Genomic DNA, 24,392 nt, shown 5'->3' on the forward strand with positions numbered 1-24,392 from the left:
ACTGTTGATGTGAGTAATCTACTCTATAAAATTCCTTTCTTCCTAATTTGGCCTAAGGATCTGAGTAGTAGGACTTTTTGAAATATCAGATGAAAAAGGAAAGAAAACATTGTCTTAGGCTAAAAATATGAGAATAATATCCTATCAGGATAATGATTACACAAGTGTCCAAAGCAAGACAAAGACAGAACACATAGGGAGGGGAAAATCTTAGATGCCACATTTCAGAAATGTGTAAAGATGGTAGGCTCCTTATTGGGATTGTACTGCAGAAGCCCTCTGATCTGACTCAATCCCAGGTGGGCCAGTTAATTCAAATGTCACTTACAGTAGTGAATCAGGAAAATTGTCCTCATACCCATTCATGTTCCATTCAGAGGGAGCACTAACTGGAGGCAAAAGAGGGGGACTTAATTTCACCAGATTTTCAGTTTTAAATCCTTGGTCTGTCAAATACCAGCTATGGGACTTAGCCTGTCTATGCCAAAGTATCCCCATTGGTGAAATGGGTCCAATGATAGGTTCTGCCCCATGGGACTGTGATAGAGATTAAATTGGTGAGTGCCCTAAAGATTATAGAATAATGTCTGACACATGGTAAGTACTACGATCTATTTGGTAAATGACATTTTCGGTAAGGCCAAGGCTGCTTCTTTGCTCAGGGATCTTTTTGTTGTTGGAATCTTCTAGTATCTTTTCCTTAAATTTGGCATTTTTTTTTAATGGCTATAAGTCTTTATTTTCCATACAGGGTGCCACTGCAGGTAACCATCAGAGAACACACTGCTATTTTCAAATATACAGAACTGAACAAAAGCATTTTAGCATGCTGCCTTACTGTACATAGAAAACTGGTGAACATCTTCAGACACTAAGACCAGGAAAAAAAATGGGTTAGTGCTATTTGTTGATAGTTTATGAATCACTCAGCAGTGTTAATATAGGCTATCTTTACCTGAAAGCAGAATTACAATCACTCATTCTGGCAGCACTGGGCAATTCTAAAATGCAGGTCTAGTGAAAGGTAGGCACAACCAACAAGCAAGCAAGGAACAGATGCCATGTCTGCTTCTGAAGGGAGTGACTGATTTAGAACCAGGCTCCGCAGATTTTAAGAAATGATATAGCCATCTTAACAGCTTAATATTGAGTTTCCCTTACTTCGTATGTTGGCAGCCAACAAAAGAAAGAATTTCTGAAACAAGCTAAATAGGATTAAAAAGCAGAACACTGTCCATATAACAGAATTGCTGCTTTACAACTTTTCCCCATTCTCACTTCTTGTCCTACAAAAAGCTCTCATCTGATAAGTTTTAGTGAAAACCTCTAGATTTTATTTTAGTGAAAACCACTGTATACATTATCTATGATTCCTAATTTTTGTTTTCCTTAACAATGGTACATGAACTTAAAACCACTTGAAGAGCAGTTTGCATGCAGAATTGTTCTACATTTAAGACAATTTCTGATCACCCACAACTTTTTTTTTTTTATAGTTAGACACTTATCTTTATTTGTTTATTTTCTGAGATGGAATTTTGCTCTTGTTGCCCAGGCTGGAGGGGAATGGCATGATCTCGGCTCACTGCAACCTCTGCCTCCCAGGTTCAAGCAATTCTCCTGAGTAGCTGGGATTATAGGCATGCACCACCACACCCGGCTTATTTCATATTTTTAGTAGAGACAGGATTTCTCCATGTTGGTCAGGCTGGTCTTGAACTCCACTTCGGGTGATCCACCAGCCTTGGCCTCCCAAAGTGCTGGGATTACAGGCATGAACCAGCCAGACACCTATATTTAATTTGATCACAAAAACTACTGTAGCAGACCTACTGAGTTACAAAAATAACCCATTCTTGGCAGGAGTTCAGCTTAACTGGTAAGAGAAATATGTGCATCTGGTAGAGAGCTTCACTAGCTGCCAACAGTCATTAGGTTGAGGATATTGTTCCCTGTGATTTACAAGAGGAAATGGTGAGCATCAGTGAATCGGTACAAGTAGGTTCAAATGAGCTTAGTTAGGGATTCCAGTCCCTGTAGGAACCGTTGCTTTTGGATTTTGTTTGCTATCCTGCCATCTCAATTCCTTAGAATTTCGTTACAATGTTGATTTTATTACTGGGGGGGGTCTTCTTAATCTGATTTACTGCCACCCATAGTCTCAGAGAAATCATTCTAGAAACTGAAATCAGTAGAGAAGTTTGTTGTCAATCTTAAGATTTTAATTTTCAGCTTATGCCTTTCTTATTTCCATCACGGACTTAGCTCCCTTTGTAGGTTTACTAGAATCTGTCAACTAATCCGCAGCGCGCTCCCTTTCTGTTTCTCCCACAGAAGAATTGACTAAATGATATCCATATAACCTCTTATTCTGTATTTTTAAGGAACAAAGAATTTGCTGTTTCTTATGCGTTATTTTCCTTTCTACTACTTATAATCTGTCCACTCAAATCACAGCATGTTCATAACTCTTCTTTCTATATTTCTGTTCAGGTAGTAGCTTTGGAATGAGAGAATCATTAGGCTGTATTCAGCAGATGATAACTAATGGAGCCTTCTAAGAAGTGCAAAAAGCTACTTAGAAATCTGCTATAATGAATCCGTAGGCCATGGGCAGTCCCTACAGGGCCTACAATATTTGAGAGCAGGGGCACACTGGTGGATTTGCTGCCTGCATCCACCATTTTCTCAGATATACTGGCCTGGAACACATGACTGCATAGGACCTCAACATTCATGTAAGCCAGGTAAACTTCCAAAGGAGAAGTGAGAGCATAGACCTCTTATAGGTTTATGTGAAATAACTTTCCAGAACAATGAATTCTTATTTGTTCATTATTTCACTCAACACGTGAGTAAGCATCCATAGGTGTAAAGCAAGTTTAGAATGTTTGTATTTTAGCACCACTGTATATATTTTGTTTCTCACTTAAACCCTAAAGTACTGTCAGAAAATGAAAAGTTATGAGTGAAATAATTAACACACCATCTGAAAAGCCAGTGATGTCCTCTGTCTGTGATTATGAGCTCCAAGATGTTAAGGGGACAGGTATCACACTTTATATCATTATTTTTCACAAAGCTATTAACAGCTCATCTTTTAAAATATTTTTAAAATTAGAATGGCTTCTGGAAGGGAGTACTATTTAGGGAAAAATATGAAGTATGTTGGCTGAAAACGCCTAATGAATAAACACTGATTTCTATTGTTAGCATACACATCATCCCCCGATCTTTGGGTATGAATTTAAGAAATTTGTGACAGCCAACGAAAAGCTTATATATCCATAGCACAGGTGTTTACCATGCAAATAAGTGATCATAATTCATAAACATGGTCTGTAGAGACTTAAACCCTACTTCAAAAAAGCCTCAAGTTACAACAGGCAAAACAGAAAAAAAATCATGAACACGCAACAGCTTTTAAAGGTAATTCTAATATTGAATCTTGATTATGAGATTGCAAAACAAACACAACTTTTCATAAATGCAAGAGCCCCTATGACAAATATTTATGGTGGTCAGGAACAGAAAACATAATAGAGATAGATGACTTCCCTCCCACCCCACACAATTTTTGAGTCATAAATTATGAATTATGTTCAAACATAAATGGCAGAGAGGAAATTAATTTAGGAGATGAGATCTATTTTATAATTCAGAGAGCTGTTTTATTTTAATTTGGGGGGCAAATTACATTTTGATGTTCAGCTTACCAAACATCTTCCTTTCTCTGAAGTGAATTACAATTTCCTGTTATTTCTCTGAGGGGTCCTAAGATTTTTATGCCAAAATTCAGAGGGTAAATTAGCAACACAGTCTGGATCATTTGGAAAAATATTGTCCCATAGAGCTTTCCACAATGATGAAAATGTTCTCCATGTGTGCTGTCCAACTAAGGTAGTCCCTGGCCACATGTGGCTTTTGATGACTTGAAATGTGGCTAGTTGGACATAGGAACTTAATTTTAATTTAAATTTTTAAAATTAAAATTTAAATAGCCCTACATGGCTAGTGGTTACAGTGCTGGACAGTATAGTACAAGATGACCAGAGGCTGGAGAATGACCTTCCTCTTTGCCAATCAGACCACGCAGTGGGCTGCCCTTTTTACACTGCACATTGCCCCTGTGAAACCTCAATGCAGCCTTTGACAGATTAGCCTCAGAAGGGCTTGGGGCAAAGCTCATGGGAGCTTGTTTGAGCAAATATACACATTAATAGGATCACAAAGATCGGAAACAGCAAAGGTCAGCCCTGCAGACCCCTCTACCCATTCATGTGTTTCCCTGCAGTGGGACATATTCTCTAGTGTTTTGTCAGGAACGACTCAAATCGATTCAAATGGCTTGCCTTTCCACAGCTTTCCATGTTATGAAGACAAGTAAAAAAAAAATAGTTCAGTGAGAGCACTTAGAAAAAGACAACCTATAAAAATACTGAGATAGAAACAGGAGGAGTTCTGTTATAAAAAGGAACTCTGCCTAGAGAGATATTTGAAAGAAAAACAAACCCCACATGTGTTTTTGATTATAAAGAGTTTGAAATAAAGATATATGCTTTGGCATTAAATAAAATCCTTCCTTGCTTATCACAGTATGCAAGATTACTAATGCTGGTCCCCAAAGCAATCTATTCTTTCCTAATTCTTTTCCATGGTTCCATTTAGTTTACCACAGAACATCTTCTGATTGTCCCTTTTACCTGTTTATTCTTTGTTAGTGCATTTCCTTATCTGCATGTAGCTTTAAAGTCAAGAACTTAAGACACATTCAAATTTAATGACATCTCTTGAGAGAGGAAAGAATTGGGATTCTGATGCAATATGCCTTGCCCATGAAGATGTTGCCAAGTTCCAAACTTAAGTAACTTCCTGTAAATAGCATTTCAGTAGCAAAGATTGTTTTCCAGATAAACACATACCTGGAAGAGCAGATCAGAAGTGGGTCTGACTCGCTGTTGGAATAGGATGCTTAGTGTTCGATTCTGCTGTTCCAAATCAAACACTCTTGTTTTCAACTTCACACATTCCTCCCTTAGATCCTACAACAAACACATTGAAGGAGGAAAAAGTCTATAACTAAAGGATGTCTTTGCATATTATAACCATATTTTATATATATCACATGCATTAGTAAAAAACAGTATTTTCATTCTTCAAAGCCTCCAGAAATAAATCACATATAACGTTTTCTTCCACAGACCATTGTCTGATAGAATTATTATGTACAAGGAAGACCAATTTTTTTTTAAAGAAAGCACCTTGAAATCAGAAATGCATTAATCTAGCATGCTATTTTTGAAGACAGTAAATCTTAGTGATATAAAGTCAATTTAAGTTTTCACCTATATATTTTGCCTTTTTCACTGTCTTTATAAAAGCAATCACAGAGCACAAAACACAAGGACAACAACAACGTTTCTGCAGTGAAAAGAGATTTGATGAGCTAAAGAAACTATCATTTCTGATGGAGTTTTTCATTGTCATTTGTGAAAACAAGTTGAAATTCTCGGTGCTGGCTAATAGAGTCAGTGGTACATTTAGTGGGAGAGAAATAACTCAGAAGAGATGGCTTTTAAGAGGCCACTTGTAGCTTGCCCATCCTCTGAACTCATGCATTTCCATAGCCTCTGGGGCTTTCTGATCTTGGTGCTGTGGAAGAAGCACACTAAGCTCATTCTGGCATCTGTTTGGAGCAGCTTTTTTGAATAGTTCAAACACCACAGAGACCTTTTCCCCAGCTCACGGAGGAAGCCGAGGTATAAGAACTGCTTTCCAAACTGACTGCTATAAAAGTACTTATGGTACTTAAATATCTATGCCCTTTTTGATGGGATTCAAGACAGACCTGGTAGAATAAAGCCCACATTCAAGGTTCTTCAAAAGCTGACCCTTTTCTACATTTCAAACTGTCTTTCACTACTTCCTGATGTTAAAAAAAAAAAAAAAAAAGTCTTCTGTTCTCACCAAGCAGAGAACAAAGGTCTGGCGTGTTGTTCTCTCAAGCTCTTTGCATTCCTTCTACCTTCTTCTCTTTTCCTTCCACTACTTTTCCTTTTTATCCACTTTCTTCTTTCAGCCCACATTTGGCTCTTTGATTGAAGTCCAGTTCAAACTTTATCACCTCTCTGACATTTTACCTGGTATCTCTCAAAACCTGCTCCATTTTCTGAACTCCCATCAGCCCTTAATGCCTCCTCTGTGACGTTTAGCCTATATTACTCTGTATTCATTTTCTCGTTTGTGCTCCAGACTTGTCAATTATAGGACATGTTTTTTTTTAACAAGGCAAGCACAAGATGATACTGAAATAGCCACACAAGCATATTGCTCTTGCATTGTTTTTATTCCATCACCTAGCACAATGCCCCGTATAGTAGGAACTTAATAAGTGCTTATAATTATTTTGCTAAATGGGATGATGATGGCAAATTTTGTTCTCTAGTGATTGGTGTGATAAAGAGCGTTTAAGTTTCTCAACACTTCTATTTCAAAGATTTATGTATTCTGACATGGGGCAGCTATTGGGCTGATGGCTCTGTTAGCAAGGGAGAGCCCAGGCCACAGCTCTGTGCCTAAATAGGAGTCACAGAGGTGCCTGGGCCTGTTCAGAACCTTGTATCAACCTAATGGCGAAGCTAGATCTCCCTAGTAAAGCCTCCTCTGAGGCTTGATAGGCATGCATCATCTTATCCAGTAGTATTAATTCTATTTAAAGCGGGCAAAGAAACAGGCCAATGTATGGTCCACTGCAGTTTCAACTCTCCTTGCATTTTTTAGTTGAATGGGTAAAGCTTATGTATAGGGTGTTTTCAACTGATCAGTGCCTACAAATGGAGAGCAGAGAAAAGAAACGTCATGTTCAGAATGACGTGCAAGAGTGCAAGATCCAGCAGCGCACTATCAGGAGTGTGCATTTCATCCTCGTGAGCACACACGCCATTTGACAGAGGCCATTGTGGCGACCCACTCGCTGCTCGAATTAAAAGGTGAAACTTCAGCCTGGACAACATGGCAAAACCCCATCTTCACTAAAAATACAAAAATTAGTCAGGTGTGGTGGTGCACGCCTGTAGTCCCAGCTACTCGGGAAGCTGATGCACGAGAATCACTTGAACCCGGGTGGCAGGGATTGTAATGGCCCAGATGGCACCACTGTACTCCAGCCTGTATGACAGAATCTCAAAAAAACCCTGTCTCAAAAAAAAAAAAAATGAAACTTGCTTCTTTCTTTAGAATTCAACCTCTGTCTGTGTCTCACATTGATTTTTGTTCTTAGCATGTATGTAACACTTTCTGCTCCCAAACACTAATTGTTTTTAGTGCTGCTAATTAAGTAATTAATAAAACTTGACTGTGAGGCAGATAAACATTAATAGTACCTATTGCAATATAGGGATATGAAAACAGAAGCATACAGTGTGGATATGCCAAAAAAAAAAAAGGTGGGGGTGGACCTGAAAGCAACAGCAACCACAATTTTTAGCCACAACACTGAGAACACCTTGAAACAGTTCTTTACATGGGGAAAATAAAATAAACAGAAAGAATGAATGAAAAAAATCAATATACTTTACAGAGAGTCTTTATACAAGTACTGAAATTTAAAAGGCCGTTACTATTACTTAAGATATGGTAAAAGTTCATTAGTGGGAATACAATTTATCGACCCTGAGAACTCTCTGTTCATCACTATTAGCACATCTAGCTCAGCACACAGCACCGGGGGAGACAGAGGCTTTAGGGATGTGACACTGATCTGATGGCCATCGACAAACAGAACTGAGCTGGTCTGAAAGCCTGTAGACAGGAAAGAATCGCTTGCATTGTTTTCCACATTCTTATTTTCTTCAGTAAAGCTGTGGATTACCAGTAACTTATGCCAGACAGTTACCTTCCCAAGAAACTGTGAACAAAAACACTCGTGTGTCTATGTACACATGCATAAACACAACCAGAATGAATATAAAGAGGGAAACAACTGTTTCTCTGGCCACTGTTGTGGTACCTGGGTGAAGGGGGCAGTTGGTGTCTTAGCTTCTTCTGTGCTCACAACAGGAACACACTGACATAAAGGAATGCATGACTGCATAACACATTTAGGCTGGATGCAAAAGCAGCTACTCTGACCCTGCCAGTTCAGAGGCAAGACCTAGAACAGCCTCCCCAAGGAAGGCTTTACAAACAAAACAACTCTCCTCTGAGTAGGTGCCATAGTCTGGGATCATGGCTCAAGGGAGAGGCTATAGCATGTGTCCTCTCTCACAACCCTTCTTCTTTTTTTTTTTTTTTCTATGACTTCCGTGCCATATATCAGGTCTCCAGAAAAGAACTTCACTAAAAATATAAGGTTGTGTCTTCAGATAAGAAAAAGGGGGCATAACATAAATATTTATCATGGAGGAATAATGCTGAAGATTCGACTACATTTCATATATTGTAAAAAAAAAGGTACAGTGGTGTTTGGGTCCAAGAAAATACCCAGACCTGTTTTCCTTACACTATTCACGTTACTACCAATTGGAAACAGAGACTTGAGGGATTATAGCTGAGCAATGTGATACACTGGTCTAATGGGCTCCTGTGTATCTTAATGATCCCAAACCATAATTTCCCAGGGGATCCACACACTGAAATCCTGATCAATTCCCCCTGTGCTTGGGCTAAAGATGATTCTGGACCCACTGCTATATACTACGTATAGGAGTACAGTTACTTTACGCACTGAAGAGTAAAATCCTTATCAGCTCTAGGCTGAAGTACATTTTTCAAAATGCTGATTGCTTAGAAGTAGGACATATGCTAACATGATCACTGGAGTGTCATTGAAAACTATTTAAATCTGATTTTATCGTGTAAAAATGAAGTGATAGTGGTATACCTATTTCAGAGACAGTGTCTGTCATGGGAATACATAGAATTGGGCTTAGAGGGCCGGGGCTCTAGTCCTCATTGTCCACAGGATGTTGAAGAAGTGATTGCTTCTGATTAGGTCTGTTTCCTCATCTGTAAACCAAGGCACTGCACAAAACTGAGCTTTTGTTCAAAAGACCGTATCTCTCACTAGCTTCATGGGATGACTTTTCAAGTGCCACCTTGTTCCCTCCCTGAAGCTTAATGGCCACCAAAACTACCAGCCTCTTTGGTCACACCTTTTCCTGGTAGCTTTCACAGATATATCCATATTTGTGCCCCAAATGCTGAGACTTTTGCAAAAAGAAAAGCCACTTTTGGAAAAGGCTGGTCACATCTCAGACTGATCCAGGGCTTCCACATCAAATAACTAACAGGCAAGACAGGTGACATAAAAGTGTGACTGAACTGGGATACTGCACAGGAAGTAGTGAGTCCTGTGGCAAAATGAATACTGCAAGTCTCCACCCTAAAGGCCTTCAGATTAAACCACTTTTATTAAGGGTGATGGCTAAACAATTCGTGTAACTAAAGTCAATTGAGCCCATTACCAAAGCTAGTTGACAATCTCAAGATTAAACGCTCACTAAGCCTCCTTGAAATTGGGGAATTTGGGAGTTACAAATAACATTGATTTTGAGAAAGCTTGAACCCAAATATACAGGGTCCATTTTACTCCAAATATGTCAAACTCTAAATGTTCTTCCTGCTAGAGAAGATCAGCAATACTTCCAGAAGTTTTAAGAATTCCTGTGGCTGCCTGCCCTTTTATTTTATTCCCCGTGATCATAATTAAATGCTGGATTTCAATCCATCTGTTGATTTTCATGGCGTCTCTCTCTCTGTCCTATTGAACTACGGTGAGAAAAACAAGTGACTGAACGGGATCGTGGAGTAAGAAAGAGGGAGTGAGTCAGAGCATGGGATTGACATTGCAACAGCCATAGTCAAAGCAGGGGCCCTGCCACTGCCTGGCAATTGAAATGACAAGCAAATTATTTTTTTAGTCCTATCTCAGAGGGCTGCCTTGAGAACAAAACGACTTAGCGCATTTAAAGTGCTGCATGTGGGGTGTGACGGGCTGTAAATGCCTGCTAAATATAAACAAGCACCTGATACCATACAGACCACGGCTAGAGGAGTGGACACAGACGATTCAATTGCCCCTCTACAAGGGAAATAGGCAGGAATTGGAAGTTTTCTCAGCTACAAGCTATAAAATTGTTTTCTGCTTCTGCCTGAGTGGCTGGATTCCACCATACCCAGCTTTATTCCATGATGGTGAAGAAAACACACCATAGAAATATGTGGTTCCTCCAAAGTACATGCAGATAAACCTGAGATTGTTGATATGAATGAAAATAATTGCAGAGAATATGCCTTTCTTCCATATTTTGCTTAATGGCAAAACAAAATAGAACAAAAAACAAAAACCCCAAACACTGAAGAACCTAGGCGAGTTAACATTTTCTGCAAGTGTAAAAAAAAAAAAAAAAAAAAAAACAAAAAATAAACTGAGGTATATGAAGAGGATAAAGGACATTCAGGAGCTGTCTTTTAAAGGACACTTCCAAAACTTCATACATAATAAAGATAAAATATATTTCAGATAAAAATATTAGTTTAACTTGAATGATTGATTTTGCTTGTATACTTGGACCCATGATTTGGAGGCATTGAAGGAAGAAAGTCGGTGTTTAATATGGTCACTTTTGTATTATTGTTCTAAAGGCGTACAGTCTGTTCGCTTAAGGGAATCCACAGGTTTTTGAGATAAACTGAATGACTTGACTAGGCACGCTGAACAGAAACTGCTAAGTTCATGGAAATAATTTTTTTTCTATCATATCAGTAGACTCTGTTACTTTAGGATGCTTGTCTGGGCCAATTCATGATATGCCATGAAAAATGCATTTCTGGTTGCCCAGTGAAGAGCTGACACCAGAGCAGATTTGCCTTTGTGTCATAACTAATGATGTACTCTAAAACTGCACAGTAATGCCTATAATTTCACCTCAAGGATCTTCTGGTGACTTGGATAAATCACTCAAGACTTGTTCTGTCTTTGCTAGCTACATTCCTTTTTAAAATTAGTTTTCTCATCTGCATTTGGAGTACATTGTATATTCTAGAACGTGCTCTTAATTAAAAAGAAATTTTAGTCTTTTTACAGCCATTTTACAGTCCCCATAAAAACTGGAGGCACACATTTCTGCAGAACATGATTCTTTTGGAATCTCCAAAAGCCCCCAGCATCTCTTTCTGCCTCATAGTGTCCCTGAGGTAAGCTATCTCACAGTAGCACGTCTTTCTGCATCTCACTGCTTAACTGTACCAAGGTAGATTTATCTGTTTACTAGTTATTACTTGGATTTGTGTAGCTATTTCTTTGTGGCTGACCTAAAGGGTCCCATTTTCCTTTTTATTGTACCAGACGGCTTCCTTGTCTCTTTCCTGAGGCAGCATTAACAAAAGCAGGCATGAGGATTCTTTCACCAGTTGTACACAGAGCTGCAACAGCACTCCCTTCCATTCCTTAGGTTTATAACTAAGTCAGCATCGAGTTTCCAACAGGAGAAAAACAACTGATAAATTAAAGCCTTAGAAAAAGAAAAAGCATTCAAAAATGTTGTGGCAGCAATTACAATTTGTCCTCCAATATCTGTTTCTCACCTTCTTCCACAGTAATTTCAGCCAGGCACACACCCAGAACAAAGACTTCTTTGCTGGATTTGTTAGGTGTGGCTGTGTGACTATGGTCTGTTCAAGGAGAGGTATGTAGTAATGTATGAAGGCTTTTGGCTGTGTTCTTTAAAAGACAGCTGCTGTATGCCCTTTATCCTCTTCATATTCCACAGCTTCTTTTCCCCCTTCCTGATGGCTGGAATGTGTGGATATGATGACTGGAGCTAGCATAGTCTTCTTGAACCATGAAGTTATCTTGAAAATGGGGCCACATTCCATGAAATACAGAGATGGAAGCTAGGGATCCCATGGGATTCATGGAGCAGAGCTACCGTTCCAGTCCTGTACTGCCTACCTGTTGGCTTATATGTGAGAAATAACTAACATTTTAGCTTATTTAAGCCACTCCATTACGGATCTCTGTTGCTCACAATGGAACCTAATTCTAGCTCTACATACATATACTCAAATCTCTTCATTTATGCATGTTAGTGTAAAACTGAAAGCAGTTAAAATTATTTGTAGATGGAACTGTGACATTTTGACAGAAGTAGTAGGGAAGAAAGTCTAGAAAAATAATTTACCAAAATGCCTATATTATATAAATTATAAAGAATATTCATTTAAGCATTTCTGTGAGAAGCAGTCAACTGCTAATAAAATTATTTTCAATTAAAAAAAATCAAAATGGCATAAATTATTTTGCTGCCATTTGTCACATCATCCTGAATATGGTGCAGGATCTAAAAGTTTCTTTTGGTGAAGAAGTATCTATTTCACATACAGAAATCAAAGTAAACAAAATCTGAGGGAACTAAAATTTAGCTTCTCAGAAACATCATGGCAAGAGATGGAAAACATTCTGTATAATTCACTGAAACAGCCAAAGTTGGGCAAAATTGGCCTGCATTTACTGTCCGTGCTTAGCTAGGTCTTAGATGTGATATTATGTTGTCTGAAGGCAGAATGACAAGGCAGCAAATGCACAGGCATGGAAATTTCGGCACAGTAGTTACCACTATTTTATATGTACCACATACTATTGTAGTAACTGTTTCTGCATGCTTCCTTTCAGAGGATCACCACAGCAGTTCCAGAAGGTGGGAATTGTTATTCCCATATTACAGAAGAGGAACTAGCAAAATTAAATAACTTCCCTAACTTCGAAGATCTCTTGCTGAATTTTAGATTTATGTTAATGCTGTCCAAAAGAAGATATTCATTTTACAGATATTGAGAGAATTCACAACTTATGGGAAGTTTGTATTTACTAAATAAAATAACATGGGTTTGTTACTTATCTGGGTACGTGAAAAATCTTTCATCTTCAAAAGGCTTTCTATTACTTTACTGAAGGTTTGAATTTTTTATACAATTCCATTGGCCACTGATGTTACCTCATATGCTATCTAAAACACATACAATTTTCACTAAGTGAATAAATACAAAAGTATTGCATCTATCAATCACAATTTTCTAGCTTAACCACATGAGTTACAATATAGTTGCATAAGTGCCTTGAAAAGAACAAAGCCAGAAAGTGACCTACCTTTTGAGTAAGCAGAGCTTGAACAACTTGGTTGGCTACCTTTAAAAAATAAAGAAAAAGTTGTCATTTATAATAATGAGACTTTATATGCACCAACTCTAATTTACCAATAAGTTTCTCACCACTGATTGTAGCTAATTAGCTCGTCATTTACCTCTTTCCTCTACATCCAGAGATCTGATTCTTTTCATAATAAGCCTATCCTTCTAGGTAATATTTTGCTTTCTCCAAAGGTGACCTTGTTGCTAATTAAGATGGTTACACTTAAGAGATCATTCATACCTTAACTTTCACATTTCCATATTTGGAAAAATGATATCCCTTCTTATACTCCAAGAAGGCTAAAAAATGATATAGTGCAAAACACAGTCCTAATTATCTGTTACACAGTTTCTACATTTTGCTGATTTACAATGTCCTTTGCCTCTCCTTCCTATTCCTTTGCTGTCTATTTCACTGCTTAACATTACTTGCAAGAGAGATAGGTTGAATGGTCAAGAAAAGGGACAGCTCATTGTTTCCTATATGTCCTGCTTTCATCGTCAGTGTTTTCTCTTATGCCACCCCCTTGTTGTTGCTACCTGTAATAGAATCTGGTAGTTGTTTACTCCAGCATCCATTTTTTTTTCCTTCTTCCTGAGTAACAAACCTGATGTATTGGGGCTGGGCACATTCAACTGCATTTCCCAGCCACTCTTGTAACTAAGTATCCCCATGTGACAAAATTCTGGCCAATAGACATAAGCAGACTATTTTCTTGGGCTTACAGGAAGTCTCAAAGAAGAAAGGGTCTCACCCTTCATCCTCTTCCTGACTAGGAATGGAAGTACAGTAATGGCTAGAACCTCAGCAGCTACCCTGACAACGAAAGTCACATATCAAGTATCTTTGGACAGAGAAACAGGACAAGCTTTGTCCTGATGATGTTATGGAGCTGTACTGTCTGCCAAACTTCTATGTGAGAGAAATAAGGTAGTCACTGATATTTTGAGGTTCTTCCAGTAACCAATCAAATATAATTCTTAGAAATATTTTCAGGGACCTCATTTTCTTCAAGTATCAGGCAGCTTGGGACCACAGAAGAACCTAAATCACTCCTCAGCCCGAGGCTGTGAAACTTGATTAATCTAAACCAATCTTGGCAATTCTAGTGATTGGTTTAAGAGTGGGCATATAACACAATTCCAGCTAAGGACCGCATGTAAAACCAGTAACATGTGTTCCTGGTATTTCAAGTATCTGGCATTTTCTCCAGGTAACCATTCATTATTACTGTATGCCTTTGTGCTAGGATTTCTTCTTCAGCTGCAGATTTCAAAGTATTTTGCATAGACTTACCTACTAAACATCACTATTACCTTGAAGCTATGCCATATGGCGACTGTTGATAATATTAAGGTGGACAGGTGAAGTAGGTCATATTTTTTGGCCAATGCATAAACTGTAAACATTTAATATGATGACTGAATTGACAGCATGAAAGACGAAATCAGAATAATTAAACATCCTAGATATAAGACATTCTGTTTCATTCATTTCTTCCCTCACTAATCCAATATAAATTTTCTGAGTATCTACTTGCAAAGCTAGATGATTGGGCCATGATACTTGACTTCAAAGACCCACACCTGGCAGCGAGTTGGCAAAAACACGATTATAACCCAGTGTGATAAACACCTAATCATCATGGTAATTCTCACATTCAACTGGAGACTGAGGGACACTTTCCTGTTATTTTTCTCTTGGTAATGCATTATTTTTGGTGATGCTCAACTATTTGTGCCTCTTCCTCTCTCTAGTATAGCAGAACAGATTATAGTAAGAATGTTTCCATGGAGCTTAATTGTTTTTTGACTCAATATTGACAAACAGTACATCCTTCATGAAAGCTGGCTACCAGTAAGTCTTATAGAAAATTAAAACACAGGCTGTTACCAACTTTTGGTTAGAAGACATTCACACCACAAGCAGTAAATGTCTAAAATCAGATGATCTGTAATTGATTAGTTAAATTATATGCACAAGAAGGATTTTTTTTTTCTTTCCCATTAGAAGTCTTTTTAAAGTTATGTTGAGACATTGAATAAACAAGAAAGGCTCTTCAATGAAACTATGGTTTTAAAGAAAACGTGTTCTTAGGTATTTTTTTGAGAGAAGCGCAAGTTACAGAAGTCTACCCAAGAACTACTGTGTCCAAAATAAACCATACTTTCATTAACTGATGCAGTATTGTCTCTTTACCACTTTATTTGTACATGATTGCAACAGTGATAAATGTTATTCAACCCACACAAATTGACCAATAGTATAATAGTGAAAGTCATTTTTATAGCATTCATTCCAATTCATAAGTAACTGAGAAATCAAACTATGTATCATCTTTTTTGTCGTTGTTGTTGGCAAATAAGACAAAACAAAACAGAAGAATTGAACTATTCAAGCAGGTTGAATCAGGAACAAGGTACCAAAGTTAATTTATGCCATAAATAAGTTACTTCTTTTGGATCTCAAACTTTGGATTTGATTTACATTCTCATAAAACTGCCCAATATCAGTATTTTCTTTTCTTTCTTCCAACTGGTCTCTCACTGAAACTATTCTGGTAACAGTGGTCACATAAAATAGCTCTATCTGTGATTTAACAGGAGACACGGACTAATATCCGAACTCTAACAGCCCACAGGAGGAAATATGTTATATCTCGCAATCTGGGCAGTTGCCCTATAGGCCTGGAGACTCTATATCTAACACAGTTCCTTCTGGCATGTACTTTGGAAAATTGTTTGCTCCTCTTGAAAACTGAACAAAGATACATGAATGCCTTATTTCTTTACATACTGACATGAGGTTATATTACCCAGAAGGACTCACTGGTTCTTTGAAAAAGAGCAGGCAGATTATACAGATGCTTTCCTCCATGCTGGCTAAAATGACAGTGTCCTAGGTTTTGTTACTGCTTTTAATAGCTAACTTCCCTGATGCATAAATAGGACAGCTGCTTGGAGCTTGTGCCTGCAACCTCTACTAGACTCAGAAGATAATACCTGGAATGCACCCTTGCCCTCACCTAGCATTATGTCCTACGCATTTGGGTTGCAAATAATCACACACCCATAGGGCCGGCTAGTGAGAACAAATCACTTCCAATGTCATCTGCCAGCTTTCCTTTCCAGGGAAAGGGCAGCAGCTGGGCTAGACTGCAAGGTACTTGAGCCACACTGGACGAGGAAAGCTGGCAATCCTTAAGCCATTAGCTTGTAGTATAGCCTCCCTTAGGCTTTCCCTGGAGGCCACTTCCCTTTGCTCCTAGGAGATGGAGCAGGGCAGCAGGTGAGACAGGAATGCCAAGGAGAGTGCCGAGTACATCTGGTCTGTTTCCTTCTCAGGAAGAATCCTCTCAGACAACTGAGCTCCTCTAACACATAGCTGATCTTTGACCCATACAAAACTTTGCTCTTTGAACAACTTCCAGGGGCTGTGATTCTTCCATGTACTCTCCTGGAAGTGGGCAAGCAGAGGGAGGAAAAGCTGGGCTGTGGAGTTGTCTGTTATTTTATTGCAAAACAGTCCCTGAAGCTGAATAAGAAGCCACACTAAGGAGTTTATTCAGAAAGGGAGCCAATCCTCAGATAGCCAAGGGCTGGGGTGGAGGGTAGAGAAGCTTCAGGTACATGGGGATAGGGAATGAGGATCTCAAAAGACTCTATGCTTTGACAGTCCTTCCCTGGTTAGTGGGCTTGCTTTCAGACCTTCATGAGCTAATTCCCCATGCAAAGCCACTGTTGCGTCAGCAAGGTAACAGAAAAATTTCATCAGAAAAAGCAGGTGTTTTTGAAAATGTGGTTTGGAGAGGCTTTTGAGCTTGGTTGATTGTACTGAGGCAGCTAGGAGAAAGCATGAAGAATATGGACTTGGGTTGAAACAGTGCTCATGGTAACTATACACTAACATGCGCAGGGGATGGGAGAGCAACCTGACTTTTCTCAGCCACAAAATAGGGAAGCTACCCACCTTTAAAGCTGTGAAAAAGGCATGAGATGACAGACATAATCAGTGAAACCACCTAGGATGGGACCTGATATAAAGCAGTCACCCTAATGTGAATCAGGCCAGTCGAACTTTGAAAGATACAATGCATGTTCAGGTAAGCAGTTAAGAAAAAATGTTTTAAAAATAAGGGATTTTATTTGTAAAGGCATGAGGGGTATGTACGTGTGTTGTGTGTGTGTGTGTCCATGTAATATACATGTATAAATATAAGTCATCAAGCATCTGTATTATTCATTTACTTTGTAAAACTATCTTGTAAGATACAAACAAGAAAGTAAGATACTCAAAGAGGTAAATACACAGCCCCAAAGAACACTGAAAAAGGGTGAACAGTGAACGCTAGTCTTCCTAATCCAAAGCCCATGAAGTTCTCTTCTAATTCAAATCAGAGTCTTTGAAGCGGGTCTAATATTGTTTTTTTTCAGCTGATCAATCTTTGGATTACCATTTGGGTTAGTGCAAAATAAATGAATGCTCATCTCTGAAGAGATAACTGAAGAAATTAGTCTAAATATGTATGTGGGATTTGGGGAAACACTAATTTGGAAATTAATTTCCAGCTGATACTCTCCATTCATTCATTTAGTCATTCAACAAATAAGCATTAGGCTCCTACTGTGGGCCAGAAATCTGCTGGGTCCTGCAGAAATAATGAGGAAATGAATGCAGAGACTGCCTCCAGGCCGTCAGAATCTGGGGCAAACAAGATATGAAACATTTGAACATATGAAAGTGACAAGTGAGATTGTCTTCCATTTACATCTATTAAGACCTTGATTTTAAAGATGATGTAGGGCCCAGCTGTGGGATATGCCTGAGAATGTCCCGGGAATGATTCTACAGTCCAGGCATGTAGCACGTGGACCAGAGAGACACGTAAGAGACAGTCTCAACAAACTACTTCTAGTCTTACTTAAAATTCTTTTTCTTCTCTATCTCTGAACTGCATCCAAAGGTCTAGTTTTCAACGTCCTTGCACTCTGAAGTGTAGAGGTTAGAAAACAACTCAATTCCATCATCACTAAGTGTAAGGGCCCAGCTCTGATTGAAGAGGAAGAGGCAGTTTCTCCAACTCTGTGTGCAGAAGTTCCTCCTGGAACGTTTGTGAAAATCGCCAATTTCCTGTCCCTGCATACTGATCGAAAAGGTCTGAATGAGGTCTAAGGATATGCAATTTTAGCAACCAAGACACATCTTTCTGAGGCAAAGGGCTCCCAGGAACACACTTTGAGAAACACTGGGATATATTTTATTTTATTTTATTGCTTGTAGCTTTATATTACCTCAGACATTGTTGTGGAATCAGAAGTAATTCAAAACTTCCACATGGGTCTGTGCTCTTGTATTACCATATCTAAACTTGGTGAAGGGAGCTTTCCTCCTTCTCCTGAAAATTTCTGAAAATGCTCTCTAAAGCACAGCATCCAGATAATCTAATTGTGGTGGTGCTTAACCCCAGTGAATGTTATAATCTCCTGTGCTGCTTTAAAAAACAGAAAGCCCAGGCTCCACCCCAGAGCAGAGTCAGATAGGAATCTCTGAGGTGTGACACAGCCAGCAGTATTTTTCAAGGTCTCCAGGTAAGTCCACCAAGAAGGTCAGCATGAGAAGCACCTGCTGTTCTGGATCTGAAACCTTACCTACTTCATCTCCTACTGCTGAAATTACCCTTTCTATTTCTGCCCCCTCCTCTGCTCACCTACCCACCGCTCCTCCTGCCCTCTGGTGACTGCATTCTGTTTCCAAAGTCCTCAGTGCAGCTCATTTGCTCTGTGACTTTCTCTCACTTCCCTACTCTGTGACTGTCCATCCCTTGCACTTCTCCCGCCAGGTTGGGAGTGCCATGAGCTCTCAGAGCCCGGGTGAGGCTGACACCCAGTAAACGTTTGTAGGATACAAGTGAATCCATCAAAGTGCAATGCAGGGGTTTTAGATGTTATTTTACTTATTTTAAATGTGTCATTTTACGTCTTCACACGGGAATAGTAGGTATGAAAGAAACTGTGGCCAAGGCAATACTGTGAATAAATAGCAAGTCATTGCTTGCCAGTAAGTGCCTGTCAAATAGCTGGACTAAGAAACTTAATTCAAACTTGCAAACCCCTGAACTCCCAAGGTAAAATAAGATTAATCCTTGGTTTTCTCTTTGTATTGCAAGGCAGGGAGATGAGATCGGGAGCAGTAGCGGTGATGATGAAGTGTATGCATGCACACCTGTCTGTATATACATTTGTGGGTGTCTGCACTTGTGTATGTGCATGCCTAGCAAGCCAGGGTGTGTGTGCGTGTGTGTGTGTGTGTGTGTGTGTGTGTGTGTGTGTGTATCTAGGGATGTGAGTCTGTTACCTTCTGAATAAATGTGCTATTTTACTGGACAGATTCTCAAGTGTTTTCCCCAAATCCTCAATATGTTCCTCACTTCCAAGAAAGTAACAATCAGTGCAAAAAGAATCGAGGAACATTTTATTTATGTATTTGAGATGGGGTTTTACTCTGTCACCCAGGCTGGAATGCAGTGGCAGGATCATGGCTCACTTCAGCCTCGACCTCCTGGGCCCAAGCGATCCTCCTGCTTTAGCCTCCTAAGTAGCTACCGCCACACGCACATGCCACCACACTCACCTAGGTTTTTCAATGTAATTTTTTTAAAATTTTATTTTGTAGAAACAGAGTCTCCCTGTGTTGCCCAGGCTGGTCTTAAACTTCTGGGCTCTAGTCATCCTCCTGCCTCAACCTCCCAAAGTGGTTACAGGTATAAGCCACTGTGCCAGTCTGAAGAATATTTTAAATTTAGATTTTATCCACGTGTGTACATTTGATGAAACCCACTAGCAAGGAAAAAAATGTACATGAGGCCTTACCTTGTTAGTTTGTTTAATTAGTATAAAAAGCCTTTTGAAAAGAATTTCCAGTTGGCATTATTACTACATTCAACTACCCCATTGAGAGTGTTTTCTTACAATGTGTGGAAATGGATTATCTACCCTCGTGCAATTAGTTATAAAACAACCCGCTTGTGTAATCAGGGGTCAGTATTCATGAATACGAAACATGCGTATTGCTTAGAGGGAGTCCCTTCCTGCAAATCACCTCTTTGGCAACAGTTAATTTTCGCAACTGAGAACACAGGAACACTCCCTCTAAAAAGTCTGTCTTCAGTGGAAACTTTCTATGAAATGATTTTGTAGATAATAACTGACATTTTGTCCCATAAATTCTGATGAAACCTACAGCATGCAAGCATGGGAAACACACAGGAAACAGACTATGAGTTTCCATAAAAAAAAGTGAGTTTTTTGATTGATGGGAAGGGTTGACCTGTGGGAGAATTGGGACAAAGTTTCTGTGGCATGAGTCACATCAATCTGACTTCTAAATACAGATAAAGTCTCAGTAGAAATTTCTGCGCAGGAGGATAAATTGAAACTTTGCTGATCAGTACATATGACACAAAGGTGCTGTGTGTTCCTTTAAATATCCTTGGATCCATTTGGTCTTTCTCGCCCTAAACTTTGATTGGACCAAGAGCCTGGGGAGAAAGGAGGGCTGCTGAATTGGCCTCACTAGACTCTGAGCCATGTCAGAGTCAACTAACTTCAGTGTTTCTTTTAACTTTGGACATTGTCAAGATTATTCTGGTATTTTAAGGACCTGATAGGGCAGAGACTTGCAAATATCATTTTGCTTCTATGTGGTCGGGAATACTAAACAATTAATATATCTAATATTAAACAAATAATTTTCTGTGGACATTTTCGGAGTTCTTCAACCACATAAGTAACCAATACAAAGTGGTGTGATGATGACAGTGTCTCAAACTGTCAAGTGTACCAGTATCATTGAGAGAGCTTGTTGACACATAGATTGCTGAGCCGCACCCCAGAGTCTCTGATTCTGTAGGTCTGGGGAGGGACCTGAGAATCTGCATTCCTAGCAGGTGATGCTGCTGGTCCAGGGATCACTTTTTTTTTTTTTTTGAGACCAACTCTCACACTGTCACCTGAGCTGGAGTGCTGTGGCACGATCTCAGCTCCCTGTAACCTCTGCCTCTCGGGCTCAAGCGATTCTCCTGCCTCAGTCTCCCGAGTAGCTGGGATTACAGGCACATGCCACCATGTCTGGCTAATTTTTTGTATTTTAGGTAGAGACGGGGTTTCACTATGTTGGCCAGGCTGGTCTTGAATTCCTGACCTCATGATCTGCCCGCCTCGGCCTCCCAAAGTTCTGGGATTAAAGGCGCAAGCCACCGCACCCGGCTGGGATCATATATTTAAAATCACTGGTGTGGCAAACGCAGAGGACTACTGGACCTCAGAGGAGAGAGACTGCTTCCAGTTTGAAGGGAACAAGAGTTATATACGTGGCATCACTGCTGGGAGTTGAGCATGTGTTCCTTATAGATCACCCCACTGACTTCTGGGACAGTACATGGAAGGACAGTGGGATAGAGAGGGTAAGAAATATCAAGAGGAATTTGTTAGTAGAGGCTTCCCTCATGGATAGTAGGGAGAAAAAGACTGAAGATATAATGGCACTTCCCACTGATAAATGCAGTTTTTCTTTTCTTTCTAAAATCTGCATCAGGCACATTGTACCAAATCTCAAATCGAATTCCATAGAACACAGTAAAGTTTGAAGGTGCTGGACAGATGACTAAAGAAGTGATCTCATTTAAATAACAACTCCAGTCACTGACAGGTCCTAGGTGAGAACTTGTCAGGGAGTGAAGGGCCAATCCTCGCAGGAAGAGACAGGGTGCATTGGTGGTAGGTGTGGGCCCTGACGGTGTGAGGTGACAGCAGAGGAGGACAAGGGCTCTGCGGGCATGTCAGTTTTCCCCTTGCCTCTCAGAAACTCTCAAATACCCACCATCTTTGCCATCATCTCTTCATTGTCATCACATAATATTTATCCAGTTTACTCATGCGTTTAGCCCTGTCTTCTTTTATTCTGCTCCAATTTTCTTCCTCACTTCTCTTTCTCTTCTTGTCTTGTTCTGAATCTACTGATGTTTTCCCTCTGGCTGCCAACTGTGAACATAATCCCCACCCACTCTATCAAGGATTTGCTTTTTCAGAAATGGTATCCAAATTGGAGATGCAGCAGGCCCTGATGTGGTTTTTCTCATTCATTGGAAGGGATCCTACTTATTGAACAGAAAAAAATTATCAAATAGCGTACTGTGGCCCAAGAGTATGAAACAGTAACCAAAATAACTATACAGATGCCTGCATAAGGAATTAGGGAGGGAAGGAGGCAGACACACACACACACACACACACACACACACACAAAGACACACACACATACACACACATACCCTTCCTTTTCAATGGCTACATGTTCACTACATTTCTTCAGAGGAGAAAATGCTGATGTAAATGTGAGAAATGCCTTAATCTACTTCATTAAGCCAGTTATGTCATTGAATATCCTTTAGCTTGGGCTTCTCTGGAGACTGGTAACATGCATACATATTGAGATCAGATTAAAGGAATCATAACTAGTCCAGCCTGGGATTAGAAGCCTCTCTTTCCCCCTTACCTCATCAAGACATCGCTCATATTGTTCCCTTTGATTTTCATTCTCCAAAGCCAGTGCTGAATTCTCTGCCTGCGGTAAGATACAAAAATAACACAAATAAATCAATGAAATGTTGTGTTAGGTGACAACTTATTCAATACAGTTACTAAATATATCTCCTCAGGATCCAAGACAAACTTTTAGAAGTACCTTTGACAAATTCACTCTAAGTACTATTATAAATATCTCAGGGATGACTTCTGTCTTACCAACTTGCTCACTAAAATACACGACAACTTAAAGAAATGCAAAACTTGATATTCCAAACAGGTAGAAAATCAAATTGTGGCTTGATGTGAGAATGTTCCGTAAAAAGATTAGAATGTTTATTTCATTCTATGAAAATGTAAATGTGAGAAATGCCTTAATCCACTTCATTAAGACCTGTCACAGACTCACAGCCTAATATTTGTTTAGGCCACAGAAAAGAGTCTCACACAGAGTCATGGAAGCATAATTCCAAATGCAAACTAAATATGTTATTTTCATTGTTAGTCAATGACTTGTGGACATAAGATAATGAGAAATGTAAGACTTGAACTACACTTAAGCATCCCCTTCCCCATACTCTTGTAAAATTACCGCTTTCTCACTGCTTAGAGTCATGTGGGTATGTGAAGGTTGAATATAGTTACTATGTTACCATGTGGAATAGTAAGGGAAAAGAAAAGTATTCATTTAGTGTAAGCTTATTAGGTTTTAGAAAGAGCATGAAATGATGGTATCAGAACTGCCCTCCATGTTGGGTGACCTGGTTCCACTGCAGCCACTGTGGGTTCCTGACTGAATCTGCAGCTGTGCCAGTGAACCCTTGCCAGGGCTGTGACAATGACCACCCACTCTTAGCCCACAAGCAATCTTGACTCTACCTGCCCCTTCTCTTAAACCCTCCTTGACATTTAGAAGTAGCGTCATGGTGATTCAAATCAGCATTTTGAAAATTACAGTACGATTTTTAGGTGGCACAAAGTTCAACATTTTAACTTCATCATTTTATTCCATCTGTTTTTCTAAACTTTTTATTTGGAAATAATTTTAAATTTATATCAATGGATGAATGCATTATGGTTTGCATATACAATGAAATACTATTTGGCCATAAAAAGGAATGAAATAATGTCATTTGCAGCAACATGGGTGGAGTGGAAGTCATGTTAAGTGAAATAACACATGCACACAAAGACAAATTTTGCATGTTCTCACTCATGTGGGGGCTAAAAATATGGATGTCATAAAGGCAGACAGTAAAATGATAGACACTAGAAGCTGGGATGGGGGTAAGTGGGAGAGGGGATGAAAAGAGCTTAGTCAGTGGTTACAGATAAAAGATACAGTTAGCTAAAATATGTAGTTAAGAAAAAGGAATAAGTTCTATGTTTTGAACAGCAGAGTAGGGTGGCTGTAGTTAACAACAATGTATTAAATATTTCAAAGTAGCTAGAAGAAAGAACATGAACTGTTACTAACACAAAGGAATGATAGGCTGGACATGGTGGCTCACTTCTGTCATCCTAGCCCTTTGGGAGCAGAGGCAGGTGGATCACTAGAGGTCAGGAGTTCGAGACCAGCCTGGCCAACATGGCAAAACCCCATCTCTACTAAAAATACAAAA

At 39.3% G+C, this 24,392-nt stretch overlaps 1 protein-coding gene across 8 annotated transcripts in view; it reads right to left on the reverse strand.

Annotated features, from left to right (window-relative positions):
• NCKAP5 (NCK associated protein 5) overlaps positions 1-24,392 on the reverse strand; it is a 976,754-nt gene that overhangs the window by 180,810 nt on the left and 771,552 nt on the right. For all 8 annotated transcript variants that reach the window (XM_032250728.1, XM_032250729.1, XM_032250731.1 and 5 more), the window contains 3 exons: positions 22,742-22,810; positions 13,148-13,186; positions 4,923-5,042 (listed from right to left, as the gene is read on the reverse strand). In XM_032250728.1, coding sequence (XP_032106619.1) covers positions 4,923-5,042; positions 13,148-13,186; positions 22,742-22,810 — 228 coding nt within the window. The remainder of the gene's footprint in view (positions 1-4,922; positions 5,043-13,147; positions 13,187-22,741; positions 22,811-24,392) is intronic.

The sequence above is a fragment of the Sapajus apella genome, unplaced genomic scaffold (assembly GCF_009761245.1).
Source record: "Sapajus apella isolate SASKATOON/1434 unplaced genomic scaffold, GSC_monkey_1.0 scaffold72, whole genome shotgun sequence".
Classification (NCBI taxonomy): Eukaryota; Metazoa; Chordata; class Mammalia; order Primates; family Cebidae; genus Sapajus; species Sapajus apella.